Source organism: Raphanus sativus, chromosome 4 (genome assembly GCF_000801105.2).
Source record: "Raphanus sativus cultivar WK10039 chromosome 4, ASM80110v3, whole genome shotgun sequence".
Taxonomy (NCBI): Eukaryota; Viridiplantae; Streptophyta; class Magnoliopsida; order Brassicales; family Brassicaceae; genus Raphanus; species Raphanus sativus.
This window is the reverse complement of record NC_079514.1, coordinates 37642309-37658910: the sequence shown is the minus strand read 5'-3', so window position 1 is coordinate 37658910 and position 16602 is coordinate 37642309. Positions and strand designations below refer to the sequence as shown.

Genomic DNA, 16602 nt, shown 5'->3' with positions numbered 1-16602 from the left:
ATAAGTATGGACCAGTGTTATTAAACCCGGACCGAACCGGCGGTCGGACCAGGTTCAACCACGAACCAGACACAAATGCGATTTGGGTTAATGGCAAAACCCAACTATAGTTGAACCAGTTAAAAACCCCTATCGAACCGTTAAAAACCCGTGAACCGATGACCCAACGAACCGGCTAAACCATGGTTCTTGTATAAACCAAAAAATTATTAATGAAACAATTAACATTTTCTTTTTAAAATAAAAATAGGGTTACAGATTAATAAAGTAAAGCCGTCTCAATCATGGTATACTTTTAATTTTATTTAATAGTATAAATTTTTAACTAATGTGTCTATAATTTTTTTAAAGCCCATGAAGATTTGGAGTGACAAAAATCTAGAGAATAAAATTTAAATGTGTTTTTTCTATGGATTTCAGATTTGAACTATTACATTGTTTTACTTTTATTACATTTTCAGTTTGGTACTTTTTAAATTTTTTTAATATTATGATTATTGAAATATTTTATTTGATATAATATTTATCTTCGTAAGAATATACATATTCAAAATATCATTAAATTCAATTTAGTCTAATCAAACCCGGATCGAACCGGATCGAACCCGGTCGAACCACATTGATCCATGACCCAAAAGAATTCCGGTTCGCTTGCCGGTCCGGTTTTAACAACACTGGTATGGACATATTTTACAAAAAAAAGATAAGTATGGACATAAATATCAGTACATAACCGGTTCAGTCAACGCTTGACTTTGACTATCCAATCCAAAACATTTACAAAGTCAGTCCATCTGTGCGCTTAAGTCATTTAATATATTGATCTATTTCAATTGAGTTTCTGAACTTTAATATATTGATAGTCCAAAATGATTTAGTTATGTAAATACAAAATAATTGTATCAATAGACAAATGACATGACTTAAGAGTCCAAGTATCTGCTGAGATTTTTCTGTAACTATTATTTTCTTCTCATAAATCTTTTCTGTAAGAGACTATGCTGTTAGATATCGTCACAGTAATATACGCATGGTAGGAGATAACTATTGGGAAAAAAAGAAGACGAGCCAATATCAATCCCAACAACAGTTTATTCTCAAAATAAAGGAACTGAAATGAAGTCACAAAATTCAAAAATCTGCTAATTATAAAATAAACAAAGTTCCCAAACATATCTACACAGTCTCTCTAGCTATAGACCTTTGGGTTGGCTCATAAAATATTTAATGAAACTTTTATCTTCAAAAGTCATTTTTGCTGTTCCACGGATACAGTTTTTGTATCCTACTCTGCCATTGGGTTGTTAACCTGTTAAGGGAAAAGAGTATCCACGAAGATACTTCGAATCCACTCCGGATTCACGAGCCAATGCCACACGCCCTGTTCTTGCAACCTGTGATTGATTCATTGCTCATTAGTAGACATGGATACGTTATACAAGAAACAACGCTTCTCAAACTGATTCTTGTTCTAAGCACAACCAGAAGACATTAGAAAAATGGATCAGAGGCTTTGGTTTTTGATTTTACCAGACTTATTTATTAGCGCCAAGGTTTACAAGTTATGACATGGAGTACGAAACGAAAACTAACCTCGCATATACCGTAGGGCTCCAACAATCTTTGCAGTGCAACCATCTTGTCAAGATCCCCAGTAAGCTAAAATCCACAGCAGACAAATATCAGCAACAATTTCAAAAAAAAAAACTAAAGGAGAAAGGAATTTAGATGGAAAAGCTGCTTCATAAATTTTGTCAAACAGAACTCAGGATTAGATCAAACAAGTTATGGGTTTTAAGATCTCCAATGGATAAGATATTTTTTATTTTTAAAAGATGTGCAACTACACCTCAAATGATAAATGCAAATTACCTGCAATGTAATGGTATGATCAGATACGTCAACAGCTTTTGCCCTGAAAATACTAGCAATGTCCAGGACATCTCTTCTCGCAGCAGCGTTCACAGCAATCTTAATCAGCATCAGTTCTCTTTCAGAAAATGGCATATGAGTAAGATCATGGACCTGCAGAAAATCCCCCACAAGAATTCTTGTTGTATGATAAATGGCAAAAAAAAATAAAAGAACAAAGGATAGTAACATGAAGAGCATTCAAACTGTTATATATATACCTCATGCACATCTACGAGTTTATAAAGTTGTTGCACCAATTTGCTGATTGATTCATCTGTCGCAGGAACAACTGTTGTAATGCGTGAAATTCCCTCTGTTTCAGCATGTCCTACGGCCAAGCTCTAAACCAAAAAGAAGATTGGTCAGTGTATTAGCAAAAACATTAGGTGTGGGTGAGATAGAGAGAGAAAGGGACTATGCCTGAATGTTGTATCCCCTTCGAGAGAAAACACCAGTAATGAGATTAAGAACTCCTGGAACATCGTTTACAAGCAAAGATAGAGTATGTGACCGTAGCCCACTCGTCTGAAAGATCAGAAAAAAAATTAACTATTATCAGTGAAACAAAACAACCAAAATAAAACCTGTCAGCCTTGTAAGTAAACAGAAAAAAAAAAAAAACTCCACAGCCGTCTTACACACTCTATGGATTTAGGTAGCATTATCTAAAAAATCTACATATATCTCATCTAGCAACAAGCTCACTTACATCTTCTTCCGTGAGAAGTCCCCAGTGAGCGTCAAGAACACGGTGTACCATTAGGTCAGAAGCTGGCTCAACGGGATAAACATCTCCCTACATTTAAAACCCATACAAAACTTTTAAGACTGGATGAAGATATTTAGATGACAGCAAGGGACAGAAAACAAAAGGTTCTTAAACTGAATTTTTTTTTTTTTGAGAGAAGAGAAGCACAAACCCCTGTTGTTTTTTCGGTTGGAGGGACCACAGCTCCTTTTTTGCTACCTAGAAGAACACTAGCAGGTGCTTGCTCCTTGAGATCTGGATAGGAAGCTGCTGAAAACCGCCAAAATGGAGCAGTTGCACCCATCTTTTCCCTTCTCAGTGCTATCTGTTATCAATAATCATCATCCCATATTCCGTAAATTAGTGAAAGTCCACGAGATCTGTCTGTCTTTATGTCCACTGAAAGATGTAACTATTTACATTCATTCATTTTAAAAGCCAAACAATCTAAGATTACTACCTTTCCTGTCCTGACAATCTCTCTGATCTGAAATTTTCTCAAATTTCTTTCTACAGCAATCATTTTCCCAGGATCTCCAGTTACCTGCAAGATAACTTACAAAATAAATACTACAGAAATAAAATATGTAAATTAGAGAAACCATTTTTTTTTATCCCACTTCCTCATAATAAGCAAGGAACAATATGTGTATATATGTTCTTGTTTCTCTACCAATCATAAACAACACTGAGCACTACCATAGAAATCATGACAGACAAAACAAACTTTAAAAATTCAGAATATTGGCTAGTGTGGTCGAGTGAAGCAACTTGATCAAGAACTTTCTCGTTATATTAAGTTAGCGAACAGTCAAAAATATGTTGAAGGTGATACACCATCTATTACAAATAAACCTTTAACACAAACTTAAACAGAAACATTTGTCATAATCAACTTCAAACGGCAGCCACAATCCAAACCACTAAGACAGAAATTTTCAAATGATACACTACTAGACAAAGAAAAATTATGTATTCTATTGATTAGTAAGAGGATAAAAACACAAGTTAAAAACACCAGAAAACATTAGCAGAAGAAGTACCTCAATAGTCAATGCATGTTCCGCAGTATCTACAATTCTGGCTCGGAATGTGTCAACTAGCCACATGATCTGCAAATCCATTATTCAACAAAGGCAGGTAAAAAATTCAAAGGAGGAAAAAATACTCCACCTCAATGCTGAACCAAAAGCAACCACCGAGTACAGAAAGAAAACTACCTGTGCCCTGGATTCTGGATGTGCATTCACTTTCACAAGCATCAACTCACGCTCCACTTGCGGCTCACTCGAGATATCTTCAACCTAATTTATCAAGTCAAACAGCCACATAAGAGATACTAATGATGATGCAGAATCTGATAGAGAAAAAGTAAAACAACCTTTAGAACATTAACGAGCTTCTGAAGCTGCTCAATGACCTGCTGAAGCACCCTTTCAGTTCCAGAGACCACAATGGTGAACAAAGCCTTGTCTCTGTTGAGACCAACCGCAAGAGACTCGATGTTGTATCCTCTCCTCGCAAAGACTCCTGCGATCCTGTTAATCATTCCGCTCTCGTCTCCAACAAATACCGAAATCGTGTGCTTCCTCACCCTACAATCATATCCAATGATCATAAAACAGATAAAGATACAAACTTTATAACCATATCCAACGATCAGGAGTCAGGACACAGATAAAGATGTAAACTTTACAATCATATATCCAATGCACAGATAAAAGATGTAAACTTTTAAAAGAAAAAACAGTGTACTTTGATTGTGGAGGTGGCGGAGAAGCATCTGAGAAGGGTGCGTCAGAGACCCTCTTGTCTACTACCCTTGTAATGATTCTCTCTGTTATTTTTCTCGTTTCGCTGTCACGGTGGTTCGGAGATTTACCGGAGAGGTGAGAAATCTTCGCCGGGAACGATACACGAGTCAAGGGTGTGAAGGCGGGAGAAGAAGAATAGGAACATTCCGATCTCAAGTTGCGAAGGGATGGGGGAGAGCTTGTAGAGATGCTTGCCATTGAAGAGAGGATTGAAGAAGGAATGACAGGTGAAAGTGCCGAGACCACCACACTCCAAGTCCTAAACGCAAAAACGTGATAAGAGGTTTTGAGCATTAGATCTTGCCATTTGGTTTTTTTGGTTAGGTACCGGTACTGGTTCTGTTTCCTTGGTTTTTATGTTTTGGGTTATAGAAATATAAGAACGGTTTAGCATATTTGTCAAATTCAGTTTAATTACGGTTTGATTTTTTTTTTTTTTTTGAGTTTTGGTTTGGTGCTAATAAAAAATATCCAAAATTGGTTAATTTTGATTCTGATTTGGTTCGAAATTTTAAGATAATTTAAATAAAAATATTGAATAACTAAAATAATTTTATATAATTTAGATAGTTCGTTTATTTAGGAAAGTTTGATTCTATTTTATATTAGATATTTATAAATATAAATTTTAACACTATGTTTAAAAAAATTGAATTTCAACTGTTCGGTTTTCATTTAGTTTTGTGAATTCGATTCAGAAAAACATCTGAGGCCTGTTCTGTCTAAATGTGGGTCATACGTTGGTCTGTCTCTATGTGGGTCATACGTAAACGTTAAAAAGGCTTAAAGAAAGCTCAAAAAGGCCTCGACTGGATCTCATGCCGATTGCCGACACAACATCCTTATTCAACAATTTCTCAATTAAAAAGGATTTTTCCAGGGATTAGTTTCATCATTACAAGACGTTTAGGGACAATTTCATAATTATAGAAATAAACAAACTTAGCAACCGAAATAAGTGGACAACAGTCCAACTTTACGCGGGAGTTGCCAAACAATGATTGGAACACCCAGAAGTCAAAACCAAAGTCATAACCTCGCCTACCAATAATATCACAACTACTAATTTGATTAAATTAAATCTCCCTCGATAATCCAACGCGCTTCCTCCGGATCTCACATAATCCTCACAGCTCAAACCAAAAACAAAAAAAAATGTGATTTGATTTTATTTCCGTGAAACAGATTCCGAAAAAACCCGCAGATGGAACACCTAAAACGCGGAATCTCGAGGCAATTCTCATCTCATGCATCGTTTCGCCGCACGCTCAGCCGCCAGTTCACGCGCCAATCATCTCACGATCCTCGCAACAACAACATGCGGTTCAGCTTCGGAAGGCAATCCTCCCTCGATCCGAATCTCCGTAGGAGTAGTCCTGAAGGAGGCTCCTCCGACCGCCCTCCTCAGCTCGCCGTCCCTGATAACCTCGACGCCACTATGCAGCTCCTCTTCGTCGCCTGTGGGGGAGACGTCGAAGGTGTTCGGGATCTGCTTGATGAAGGGGTCGACGTTAATAGCATCGATCTCGATGGTCGTACCGCTCTGCACATCGCTGCTTGTGAAGGCCACGTGGAGGTTGTGAAGCTTTTGCTGACGAGGAAGGCTAACATTGATGCTCGTGATCGTTGGGGAAGCACGGTAATGTGAATGTCCTTTTTTTTTTAACTTTCTTTGACCTTAATATTATTATTTTTGTGTGTGCTTTTTTATCTGAAATTTTGGGTGGTGGTTGTGTGGATAGGCAGCTGCTGATGCTAAGTTCTATGGGAACATGGACGTTTACAACATTTTGAAAGCTCGTGGAGCCAAAGTTCCGGTATGTCTCAAGTAAACATGAGCATTTTGGATTTTGGAGTTTAATTCGAATCGTTTATTTCGGATATTGGATAATTTGTAAGAGGAATTTAGAATCCAGTTAGTAACCGACAAAAAAAAAGCAATTTGGATCGGTTTGGTTAGTCTGTGGTTCGACTAATAAAACTAAACTAGCTAATATTCTAAAAATTTAAAGTTTAGATTGGTTCAGTCCGGTTAGTTTTTTGGGTATTTTAGGTAACATATCGTGTAATACGAACCAATTTACATGGTTTCTAATAAAAGTATAGGATAATTCAAATGATTTTAGATATTTCAGATAAAAAATATTTGGATGTTTTCAGATAATTCTGTTAATTTTGGATAGTTTAATCTCTTTTAGTTCTTTTTGAATATTTTTATAGGTTTATAAATTATATTTATAGAAATTTGATTATTTTTATTTAAATTAATTAATATTTTAAATATAAAGTTATATTTTCTAATTCGGATACTCATTCGGTTTTTTTTAAATTTGGTTCTGGTTCGGCTTAAATATTTCAGATGTAAAAATATAAAAACCATCTGGATATTTGTGAGTTACAGTCCGGTCTTGTTTTTGTTTTGTTTGCTCCTTTGAATCTGGGCTAAAATATCAGTCCTAGTTTCATGTCTCATGAATCTCAAGGCCGGAGGACCCTTCCTTTCCATATATCTCAATACGTGTAGTTACTTTTTGTTTTGGTTTTAGAAAACCAAAAGGACACCGATGGTTGTGGCGAATCCTCGTGAAGTTCCTGAATATGAGTTGAATCCACAAGAACTTCAGGTTCGGAAAGCTGATGGTATCTCAAAGGCAAGGGCTCTTTTTGCTTCACTTTTTCAGTTGATGATGTTTTTGGTTTTCTAGTTTGTATGGTCTTAACAAAATACTACTCTTACCAGGGAATCTATCAAGTGGCTAAGTGGAATGGGACTAAGGTATCTGTAAAGATACTTGATAAGGATCTCTACAAGGATAATGAAACCATGTACGTGTTACTCTTCTCTTAGATTTGAGTATCTGTCTAAGTTAGCACATAGATCAAGAGCGATTTTCAATTTTTTTTCTTACGCTAAGCTATTGATAGTTGAAATTTGTTATGCTCTTTGTGATTATGAAATGTATAAGCTGTAAGATATTAAATCATAGTTCTTGTAGTCTTTGGAATTTACTTCATTCCCTCTGTTTTAATGGGTTACGTTTTTTTCTGAAACTGTTATATTACTTTTACCTACAGAGAGGCCTTCAAACACGAACTTACTTTATTAGAAAAGGTTCGTCATCCTAATGTTGTGCAATTTGTTGGAGCTGTTACTCAAAATGTCCCCATGATGATTGTGTCTGAGTATCATCCTAAAGTAAGCATCTCCCTCTTTTTACACCTTACAAGATTTGTCACACTCATTAATCAATTTTTGGATTCTAGGATATAATTTCTTTCGGCTTGGGGGTAACTTGCAGGGTGACCTTGGGAGCTATCTCCAAAAGAAAGGACGCCTTTCTCCATCCAAAGTTCTAAGATTTGCCCTCGATATAGCCAGGCATGTACCCTTTTTTTCCAAGATTGTATTCAAGTTTACACTGTTTTTATATGTCTTCTGAACAAATCATTTGGCTCTTCTCAGGGGAATGAATTATCTCCACGAGTGTAAGCCAGAACTAGTAATCCATTGTGATCTAAAACCCAAGTAAGATAAACTAAATAAAGAAGCATCTCTATGTGAAAATATTTAGTGAACATACTTTGGACCTCTTGTTAACTAATTTTTGCAACTTCTTGTAAGGTGGCAGAAATATTATGCTGGATAATGGAAAACATTTGAAGGTGGCAGGATTTGGATCGATAAGTTTTACAAAGCTATCGCCTGATAAATCAAGACTCCTTAATCACGGGGCACATATAGATCTTTCAAGTAAGTGCCCATATATTATACCATCTGATAAATTTACTATCGACAAGAGTTGTATAGCTCAGAATTGAGGGCATGTGATGTACATCAAACATCTGTATTTCTGAGAAGCTTTGATACAAGTACAAAAAAGCTGTTCTACTTTTGCAATACTGATTTAATAATGAGCCTATTGTTTGCAGACTACTGTGTGGCGCCTGAGATTTACAAAAATGAAATATTTGACAGAAGTGTGGATTCATACTCTTTTGGTGTCCTATTATATGAGGTATGCACCTTATGATTACCATTAATGTCATGTATTCGTGATAATACTGCTCATCTTCATTTCTTGATTTTACTGTATCTTGTTTGAGTTAATATTTAAAATTATACAGATGATTGAAGGGCAACCTTTCCATCCTAAGCCCCCAGAGGAGGCAGTGAAGCTAATGTGTTTGGAAGGAAGAAGACCTTCCTTTAAGGCCAAGTCCAAAAATTGTCCCCAAGAGATGAGAGAGTAAATGCACATATCTTCTATTTATCAAATTAGTAACATAGATTGCTTGGTGTACAGTAACCATCATTTGCTTGGTCCTTGATCCTAATAATCAACCTCTACTAACGTATTGTTTCAATTTTTTTTTTTTAATAATAAACAGATTGATTGAAGAGTGCTGGGATGCCGAAGCTGTTGTTAGACCGACATTTTCTGAGATCATAGTTCGATTGGATAGGATCTTCCTACACTGCTCAAAACAAGGGTGGTGGAAAGAGAAATTCAAGTTTCCTTGGTAAAAAAAGTTCTTTCTCTTTGGCAACTCTAGCATTTATGTTTAGCAATTCAGAGCCAATCTCTCATATGTTTTTGAGTTTATTTCTAAAAACCAAATGGATGATTTCTCAGGAAATAATAGAGAGAAGTGGGAGAGGTTTAACTCAGAAACACAAAGAAGTCAGCAATTCAAGAGCTCACTTTCTCATGCTTACAATAAAAAACGGTACAAAGAATACAAAAAGAAACGGTGCGCCCTCTCCCATATGTCTATGTCTTGTTGTGTAAGAACAATGTATTACGTCGGAAAGTATACTTCATTGAGCTATATAGAGACTTCTCTAATGCACAGAACTGAGCATTACGAAATTACAATGTATCATTTTCATGTAAATAGCAAGAAAGCTCTTCATTCATATACCAAGAGTCTGATTTCTCACGAAATTGTACAGTAAGACCAGTAGAGCTTTAACTCTGAAACACTCCAACCAGAATCTAACCGACATAGAAGTCGTTATTCGGTAATAAACTAACAAACGGAACAACACTTGGATCATGTTCTCAAGTCAAAAGAGCAACAAACTCATTAATGTTCTTGTCGGAAGTACCTCCTTCAGAGATAGCCTCACGAGCCAACACCTTTAACTTCTCAACATTCTTCCTCATCTCTTTCCCTTTCTCTCCTTCCATAACCTCAACAATGCATCTCGCTATCTCTTCCTTACTCGCAAACCCTTCGTCATCAGCCTTCACTCTAACCCCTATCTTCCACACATCTTCTATAAACTTAGCGTTCGTCGGCTGATCCGTCCACTGAGGCATCCCAACCAATGGAACCCCTAAGCATAACGCCTCCAACGTCGAGTTCCATCCACAGTGCGTCACGAAACATCCAACAGAGTCATGTGATAAAACCTCAAGCTGAGGAACCCACTTAGCCACCAGTCCATAGTCTTTCTCCAAAGCCTCTTCCACAAAACCAGATGGTAACTTGCTTCTCTCCGAATCTCTAACAGACCACAAGAAGCTGTATCCGGTTTGTCTAATCGCCATTGCGGTTTCCTTCATCTGATTCTCACTCAAAGCCGCCAATGTCCCAAACGCCACGTATACCACCGACCTCGCCGGTTTACTCGCTAGCCACCTCAAGACAGACTCATCCGGCTCAGTCTTGAAATCTCCAAGGTTGTAATCTTTGTCTTCTGGCAACCGGTTATCCAAGAACTTGGAGGGAACCATCGGTCCAATGTTCTTCACTGGCCATTGATCACTCATCCATTTCACTACCTAGAAAACACGTTCCACAAAATAATATTAACGAAACTACCTTCTCAAAGCCTGAGCCAGTCTTGAGCATAGCGAAATGAATCATTCGCATATGGTATATTAGTGGTTAATATGTGTATATAATTTCAGCTCCCAAATTGATATTATCAAATAGAAATTGTTGCCCATTTCACCTTAGGTTCAAGTTGATCAAAAGTGTTGCAAAGGATCAAATCAGCTCGCCGCAAGTTAGAGAACTGGCTAACCACAAGTTCGAATAATAGAGGGTAAGACCCCTTCTCGCGTGCGAAAGAAGGAAGATCATTTTGGCTTAACAATGGGAAGGCCGGAAACGAGGCAAGCGTCGGGTTCTCGTGCTTATCATCGGGGACATGATAGGTTCCTTCGTTGATGTGGTGGTAAACAAGACTTGCCAGCCATGGCTGAGTGGAATAAGCTACTACGTATAGACCCAACTCCTTGGCTACGTCCAGTGCAAAGGGCATGAAGGGATCATAGATCAGAGCTTTTGGAGGGTTGCTCGTTAACTTCTCCCTGCATAAATACATATATACATGAGCATGATACTTTTTTTTTTTTTGAGCATGATACTTGGTGCTAAATAATATTTTCATTTTGAATAATTCTTTAAGTTATTAAAATAGAAGCTCTGTTTTTATGGCGTTTAGATCATTCTTCCTTATTCTTTGAACTTTTTAGCTTTCCACTTTTCTTTTTAAAGTAAAATTAACTTTACGTGTTAAGCTGGAAAGTTCGTTCAAAAACTTATACCTAGAGATGAAATCCGTGAGGCTGCGAGTAGTAGAGTTAACGAAACGTTGAGGTTCGTTGAACTTGGTTTGAGGGTTTTCGTGTGACAGGAAACCGTCGTGGATTGTGTGGACAGTGATGGAATATTCGTAGGTATTGTAAGGTTCACGGTGGTTGTTGGAGGCGATGATGAGTGTTACGGTGAGTCCCTTTTTGGATAACCGTTTAGAGAGTTGGATCATTGGGTTGATGTGCCCTTGAAAGGGATAAGGAAACACCAGCACATGACCGCTTGCTCCACTCATTTTTGTATGGTTAAGAGCCAAAGAAACTATAAGTGGGTGATATGGTCTAATTCAACTAACCATCCGATATATTTATTATATTATTTTTATTTATTTATTTATTTTAGATATATAGTAGAATGACTTACTAATTAAGTTACTAAAATCAATTAAATGACAGTTTTGAATATGCTAAAACCAATTTAAGTAAATTAATAATATTTCATCTTTTATATTTTTCACATATTTCATAATCTGTAAAAATCATTGAACTATGTGACTCAAAAGCAACATTATTCTAAAACGTAAAACTTTGAGTTTTTGTGGACATTTGATTATGGGTGAAATTGGGAGAGGATGAAGCCATGAAGGTTCATCATGTCATTATTATTAGCAATATAATTAGTTGTAAGCGACTTTAATGAAGTAGTAGTACCAGTTATTAAAAGCAAAAAGTAAATGACTTTCAAAATCTGTAAGAAAAGGTCAAATTAAAAGAAATGAACTTGTACCTAGAGATGAAATCGGTGAGGCTACGAGTGGTAGAGACGTTGAAACGTAGAGGATCTTTGATCTTGGTGAGAGGGTGTTCGTGCGGAAGGAAACCGTCGTGGATGGTGTGGACGGTGATGGAGTAGTCGTCGGAGGTGTAGGGTTCACGGTGGGTGTTAGAGGCAATGAGGAGTGAAACGGTGAGTCCCTTTTTGGATAAGCGTTTGGAGAGTTGCATCATTGGATTAATGTGTCCTTGTAATGGATATGGGAAAAACAGTAAGTGGCCGTGTGCAGCTTCACCCATTTCTTCTATGTTTTTTTTTTTTTGCCGAGAGACGCAGAAAACAAGAAGTGGGTGATGATTGATATGTTCTAATTCTACTCTCTCCTATGTACTAGTATTTAGGATTCCTTGTAGTTATGTCTCGTTAGTTACAATGTTGGATAAGCAAAAAAAATAAAATTTCAGAGTATGTTTCAATTATTTTCTTTATTTTTCAACTTGGTAGATTATCTCATTATACATTTTGAAGAAATACTTCTGTTTCTTTGTTTCATCTTCTTTGTTTTTGTGGCGCATGTTTTTTCGTGTTATTATTATGTATTTTGTTTCTATGGACTTCAAAAAAAAATTGTGGACCAGCTTAAAAAGGGACATGGACAAAGAAATGCAAGGTTCTTACATAGTATTTCAGCTTAAAACTGTTAGTGAAAATAAAATATAAGATGAAACATAAGATAAAAAAGGTGATTTTTTTAAATAACCTGGAAATATTTCGGGATTATGGAAGAGCACAGACTAATCTCGAAAAAGGGATGTAACCACATGTAAACTTTATCTCTAAATATACAAATGATATATAATCATGGGTCCATATCTATGTTGGTGTCCAGAAATAATATGATTTAGTTTTGCATAGCAAATGGATCGAATTTTAGAATTCAAGAAATGCATGCCATGCTACTACAATGTGTCATTTTCTTAATTGATCCATTTTTATTTTGTAATATTAAAGTTAGAAAATAAAATTAAACTAAAGAAAAATATCATATTGTTTTGATTATATACTGTAATAAAAATACTATAGGGATAGAGGTGCTAATGTTTAGTTTTTATATGGAGCATTGAGTTCTCTCAGTTCCAATAAAACTCTTACGTTTCCATCTATATAGTTTTGCTGTTCCGTCTAGACGTTTGATTGGTAAGAAAACACTCCATATTGTTCTGTTTACAGATTTTCTAGCCGAAGGTTAATATAAATTTCATTGACAAATATTGAAAGGAGGAAACATCTACTGGCCTAGATAATTTTTGTAAGAAACGGCATTGGTTTTGGTTCACCCAAAATTGATGGAGCAGAAGGCAATGAGGTGGCAACAATTAGGGTATAATGTAAACAATATCACAAACTCTAAGGTGCTTTGCACAAAAAACATAAAACTGAAGCTGAGAAACCTCAGTTACAACTTGCATCTTCCTTAGACCATGTTCACAAACTTTTATCTTGTGGTGGAAGTCATAGAGTCTGTTGTTATTGTGCTTTCATTGTGCTCTACATCAGCAAGACCATTCTCCAAAGCTTTCACCAGATTTTCGAAGTAGGTTTTGGTTACTGTAGTTAGACCAGTCAATTTCCTGCGGAAAAAATCAAAATCTTTAGACGGATCTTGGATTTCGCTGACAAACTGTTTAAACTCCACTTCTGCACAATGATGAAGCCTCTCCAAACCAACTTGAGCTTCCCCTTGCAAATACTCGAAAAATTGTTTCTTGGCATGTTCATGTTGAGGAAGGTAGTATCCATATGCAAATGTCCATTTCAATACCCTCCTACATTCGATGATCTGCAATCGTAAAATGAGTCACATGAAAACCTCCCAAATGAAAATGATTGCAAGCTTTTACTAATCACACTTTTAGAGAAATTAAGCTTTCTATTCATCGATTCCACAAGAATTATCATGAAAAATATAATTGTGAAACCGTGGTTATGGTCTAGTTTTCAGTTAACCTATAACATTTCCATATTCCATTCTGCATAAAGATAAAGGAAAACAAATATACAATTTCTACACCAAGTTATAAAATTAGTCTTAGTTATTTAGTTATGTATATATCTACTAACCTGAAGCCATGCATCTACAATGAATTGAAGCTGAGTTTCTGGTGTTTTCTGTTTGTCACTAAGCTGCTTAAGTTGCACCGATTGCAACTTCTCCAAATCTCTCTTAGCCGTTAGTCTTGACGATTCATTGCTTGCCCATCTTTCATAATAGTGCATGTATCTATCCAAGGCAGCTCCCGCCATTTCTCTCTTGTTTTCAGCCTCATCACCACCCTTAAACTTGTTGCAATCCCCACCACAGGGATATGCACGAAGACAGATCCAACAAAACTCAAAATTGCAAGGCGCTACGCATGTCATATGGCTGCATCCCAGGTTCTTCTCGATCTGACGTTTGCATTTGGGACAAGGCTTCGTATTCGCAAGTATCCAATTCGTGTTCTCGGATTCTTCATTGTTCTTGAATATCCATTTCGACACCGTCTGGCAATCCACAGGACGGTGAGCATCTTCGCTACAGTTCCAACAAAAGTCGTAAGAACACAAACAAGAAACATCGTAGTTTTCACTTCCACTTCCAAAATCAACCGCGTATTCGCATCCCGGTGATGGACACCATTTGATCTTTTTTCCGCTGGCTTCAACATAAGACCTAAAGAAATATCTATAATACTTCTCCTTATCCTCTTCATTAGATATGAACTTATCGATCATATCTTGGCCAACCACGGCAGAACAAGAAGGCTGAGGACATTTAACCGCCAAACAAGCAGGACCACCTGTGATTTTTGCAGTGATGTAGCCGGTCCAACAAGTCATGCAATAAGGATGACCACAAGACACCGTTGCAATGTCCTTTTGAAGATAGGACTCAAAGCAAATTCCACATATAATATTCGCGACTTCTCTGTGATTAAGATCAACAACGACAGGCTCCTTCAATATACCGACGGCTTTACGGACTCTCTCTTCATCTGTAAATCATTCTTCCTTGAGCACAACGTAACTTAGGTGAGATGCAGAATCGTTGTCCATTTCTTCCTCGGCGAATCCATGATCACCGTCCTCACTGTATAAATTATCTTCACGACCTGATTCAGTATCGAGCATGCAATCATCATCCGAATAATCCATGATCCGATCAAGAGACAGTAGCCCCTAAAATGATTTTGAAATTTATACAGGAAGCAGACAAAACCCAAAACCCTGTTCTTCTGTCTCGTGATTAGGGTTTCAGTCAGTCTTGAGAACTTTTCTTTTGGTGGTGGGCTTGCGAGTTCTCTCTTCATCTCGTTTTATAAGATTCCGTATCCACGTCGTATAATACTTAACCAATGAGTTTTCAACACGTGGGACGCATTAAGTTTAAGTAACGACTAAAAAAGGAAAACTCTGAAACTGAAACGTATACAAGAAGAAAGAAATTGGTATTTTCAAATAAGACACTGGCCATTGTTATTAATTAGAATAATTTTAATAAGTATCAAAGATTTTCAAGATTTTGTTCAAAAACCGTAGATTTTGTTCTAAACATAGATTTTTATTAATGTTTTCTCATTAATATCAAGAAGTAGTATCTGCTCTCTAGGATTTTTTTTTAATTAATCTTCTCTTTTTTTGGAAAACTTTTTTTTTGGAACACTTTTATTAATCTTCTCATTAATATTAAAAGTATTTGCTCTAAGGAGTTAAGTCTAATTCAACAACTGGCGATAAACTATACATTGGATCAGCAGATCTGATTGAGAGACCATGTTAATTTTTGTCAAAAGTAAAAGTATATATTTTGGACTGAGCGAAGTAGTTTAATTAGTACTAAAATTAATCTATGAAAAACGATAACAAATCCACCAAATATTGTTAGCCAAACAAAAAGTTAGATGGAACATAACAGAGTAATGCTTGACATAAAACTATGTAGTTTCGGGTCTGGTAATCCAATATATTTGCAAACAATCTAAGTTTACATCTATAGAGTTTAAATGTGTGTGAAGAAGCGGTACTAAAGCAGCGGATTGTCTTGTGGAGAAAACATGTCCTGGGACGACTCTGTTTATGGTGTTATAATATATGATGATGTATTGATAGTAAAAAGGAATTTTTGTTTAGTTCTAAACCTCTAATTCATATGGAGACTTTAAAATTATTAAGATAAAGCCATAAAGGGTTTTGTTTAGTGAGAAGATCTCTAATTTGTTTAAGCATAAAAAAAAGATCTCTAATTTGTATATGGAGGCTTTCAAATTAGACTCATTCTTCTTCCTCATTTCTTCTCTAAAACCAGTCGCCTTTGACTTCATTCTCTTCTTCAGCATCTCATCAGCTATCTTCAGCATCTCATCAGTTATCTGACTTTTGTTTTATCAGGTGCAACTAGAAGAAGGTCAGAATTTAGTTTAAAAAGAATAAAAGCATTCCTTGGCCTGGGCATAAAATCCGGAACCCGAAATCCAAACCGAACCCGAACCGAAAAATCTGACCCGTTATCCGACCCGAAATGTAAAAATACCTGAACGGGTTTTGTAGGGTGGTATAAAAAGTATCCGAACCCGAAATGTTATTAACCAAACCCGAACGGGTAACCCAAAAACCCGAAACTAATAGTTAATATAAATATTTTGAAATATATATATATATATAAGTATTTTAGTTATTAAATTTAATATTCGTGGTAATATGATATATAATAATAAATATTAACAATATTAAAAATGTTTTAAGTACACAATTAGTTATAAATAA

At 36.2% G+C, this 16602-nt stretch overlaps 4 protein-coding genes across 6 annotated transcripts; 1 reads left to right on the top strand and 3 right to left on the bottom strand.

The window, feature by feature from the left end:
- Nucleotides 1-1072: 1072 nt before the first annotated feature.
- On the bottom strand, nucleotides 1073-4785 carry LOC108854208 (acetolactate synthase small subunit 1, chloroplastic). The gene is made up of 12 exons (XM_018627717.2): nucleotides 4418-4785; nucleotides 4044-4257; nucleotides 3883-3966; nucleotides 3706-3774; nucleotides 3123-3206; nucleotides 2835-2987; nucleotides 2624-2710; nucleotides 2335-2439; nucleotides 2133-2255; nucleotides 1873-2025; nucleotides 1594-1659; nucleotides 1073-1394 (listed from the first exon to the last, which is right to left on the bottom strand). The coding sequence occupies exons 1-12, from the start codon at nucleotides 4768-4770 to the stop codon at nucleotides 1305-1307; spliced, it is 1581 nt and encodes a 526-aa protein (XP_018483219.1). The 5' UTR covers nucleotides 4771-4785; the 3' UTR covers nucleotides 1073-1304.
- A 663-nt stretch (nucleotides 4786-5448) lies between these two features.
- LOC108854206 (integrin-linked protein kinase 1) lies at nucleotides 5449-9394 on the top strand. 2 transcript variants are annotated; one of them, XM_018627712.2, is made up of 12 exons: nucleotides 5457-6115; nucleotides 6219-6293; nucleotides 7023-7127; nucleotides 7217-7302; nucleotides 7552-7672; nucleotides 7776-7855; nucleotides 7940-8002; nucleotides 8106-8227; nucleotides 8407-8492; nucleotides 8602-8723; nucleotides 8866-8997; nucleotides 9111-9394. In XM_018627712.2, exons 1-12 carry the CDS (start codon nucleotides 5681-5683, stop codon nucleotides 9115-9117), a joined length of 1434 nt encoding a protein of 477 aa, XP_018483214.1. In that variant the 5' UTR covers nucleotides 5457-5680; the 3' UTR covers nucleotides 9118-9394. The 2 variants fall into 2 exon arrangements, with proteins under 2 accessions (XP_018483215.1, XP_018483214.1); XM_018627713.2 differs by lacking the exon at nucleotides 9111-9394 and having other exon boundaries at nucleotides 5449-6115; nucleotides 8866-9001.
- Nucleotides 9361-12219, bottom strand: LOC108854207 (UDP-glycosyltransferase 74C1). Of its 2 annotated transcripts, none has more exons than XM_018627714.2 (3): nucleotides 11812-12219; nucleotides 10439-10799; nucleotides 9361-10265 (listed from the first exon to the last, which is right to left on the bottom strand). In XM_018627714.2, the coding sequence occupies exons 1-3, from the start codon at nucleotides 12096-12098 to the stop codon at nucleotides 9540-9542; spliced, it is 1374 nt and encodes a 457-aa protein (XP_018483216.1). In that variant the 5' UTR covers nucleotides 12099-12219; the 3' UTR covers nucleotides 9361-9539. The 2 variants fall into 2 exon arrangements, with proteins under 2 accessions (XP_018483216.1, XP_018483218.2); XM_018627716.2 differs by lacking the exon at nucleotides 11812-12219 and adding an exon at nucleotides 11037-11358.
- Nucleotides 12220-13161: 942 nt separating this feature from the next.
- On the bottom strand, nucleotides 13162-15111 carry LOC108854205 (probable E3 ubiquitin-protein ligase ARI9). Its single transcript, XM_057008591.1, is given in 2 exon segments — nucleotides 13162-13639; nucleotides 13921-15111. Coding segments are annotated over 2 exon segments (1419 nt in total). The 5' UTR covers nucleotides 14995-15111; the 3' UTR covers nucleotides 13162-13294.
- Nucleotides 15112-16602: the final 1491 nt, after the last annotated feature.

Excerpts from the sequence above, each read along its gene's own strand:
- LOC108854208 (XM_018627717.2), bottom strand. The coding sequence starts at position 4,770 with ATGCTCAAAACCTCTTATCACGTTTTTGCGTTTAGGACTTGGAGTGTG. Across the intron at positions 2,711-2,834 it reads CAACCGAAAAAACAACAGGG|GGAGATGTTTATCCCGTTGA; the intron begins GTTTGTGCTTCT and ends TTTTAAATGTAG. Across the intron at positions 2,256-2,334 it reads GAAGGGGATACAACATTCAG|AGCTTGGCCGTAGGACATGC; the intron begins GCATAGTCCCTT and ends TTTTTGGTTTAG.
- LOC108854206 (XM_018627712.2), top strand. The coding sequence starts at position 5,681 with ATGGAACACCTAAAACGCGGAATCTCGAGGCAATTCTCATCTCATGCA. Across the intron at positions 6,294-7,022 it reads CTCGTGGAGCCAAAGTTCCG|AAAACCAAAAGGACACCGAT; the intron begins GTATGTCTCAAG and ends TTTTGGTTTTAG. Across the intron at positions 8,493-8,601 it reads TTGGTGTCCTATTATATGAG|ATGATTGAAGGGCAACCTTT; the intron begins GTATGCACCTTA and ends AAAATTATACAG.
- LOC108854207 (XM_018627714.2), bottom strand. The coding sequence starts at position 12,098 with ATGGGTGAAGCTGCACACGGCCACTTACTGTTTTTCCCATATCCATTA. Across the intron at positions 10,800-11,811 it reads CTCACCGATTTCATCTCTAG|GGAGAAGTTAACGAGCAACC; the intron begins GTACAAGTTCAT and ends GTATTTATGCAG. Across the intron at positions 10,266-10,438 it reads TTGATCAACTTGAACCTAAG|GTAGTGAAATGGATGAGTGA; the intron begins GTGAAATGGGCA and ends CGTGTTTTCTAG.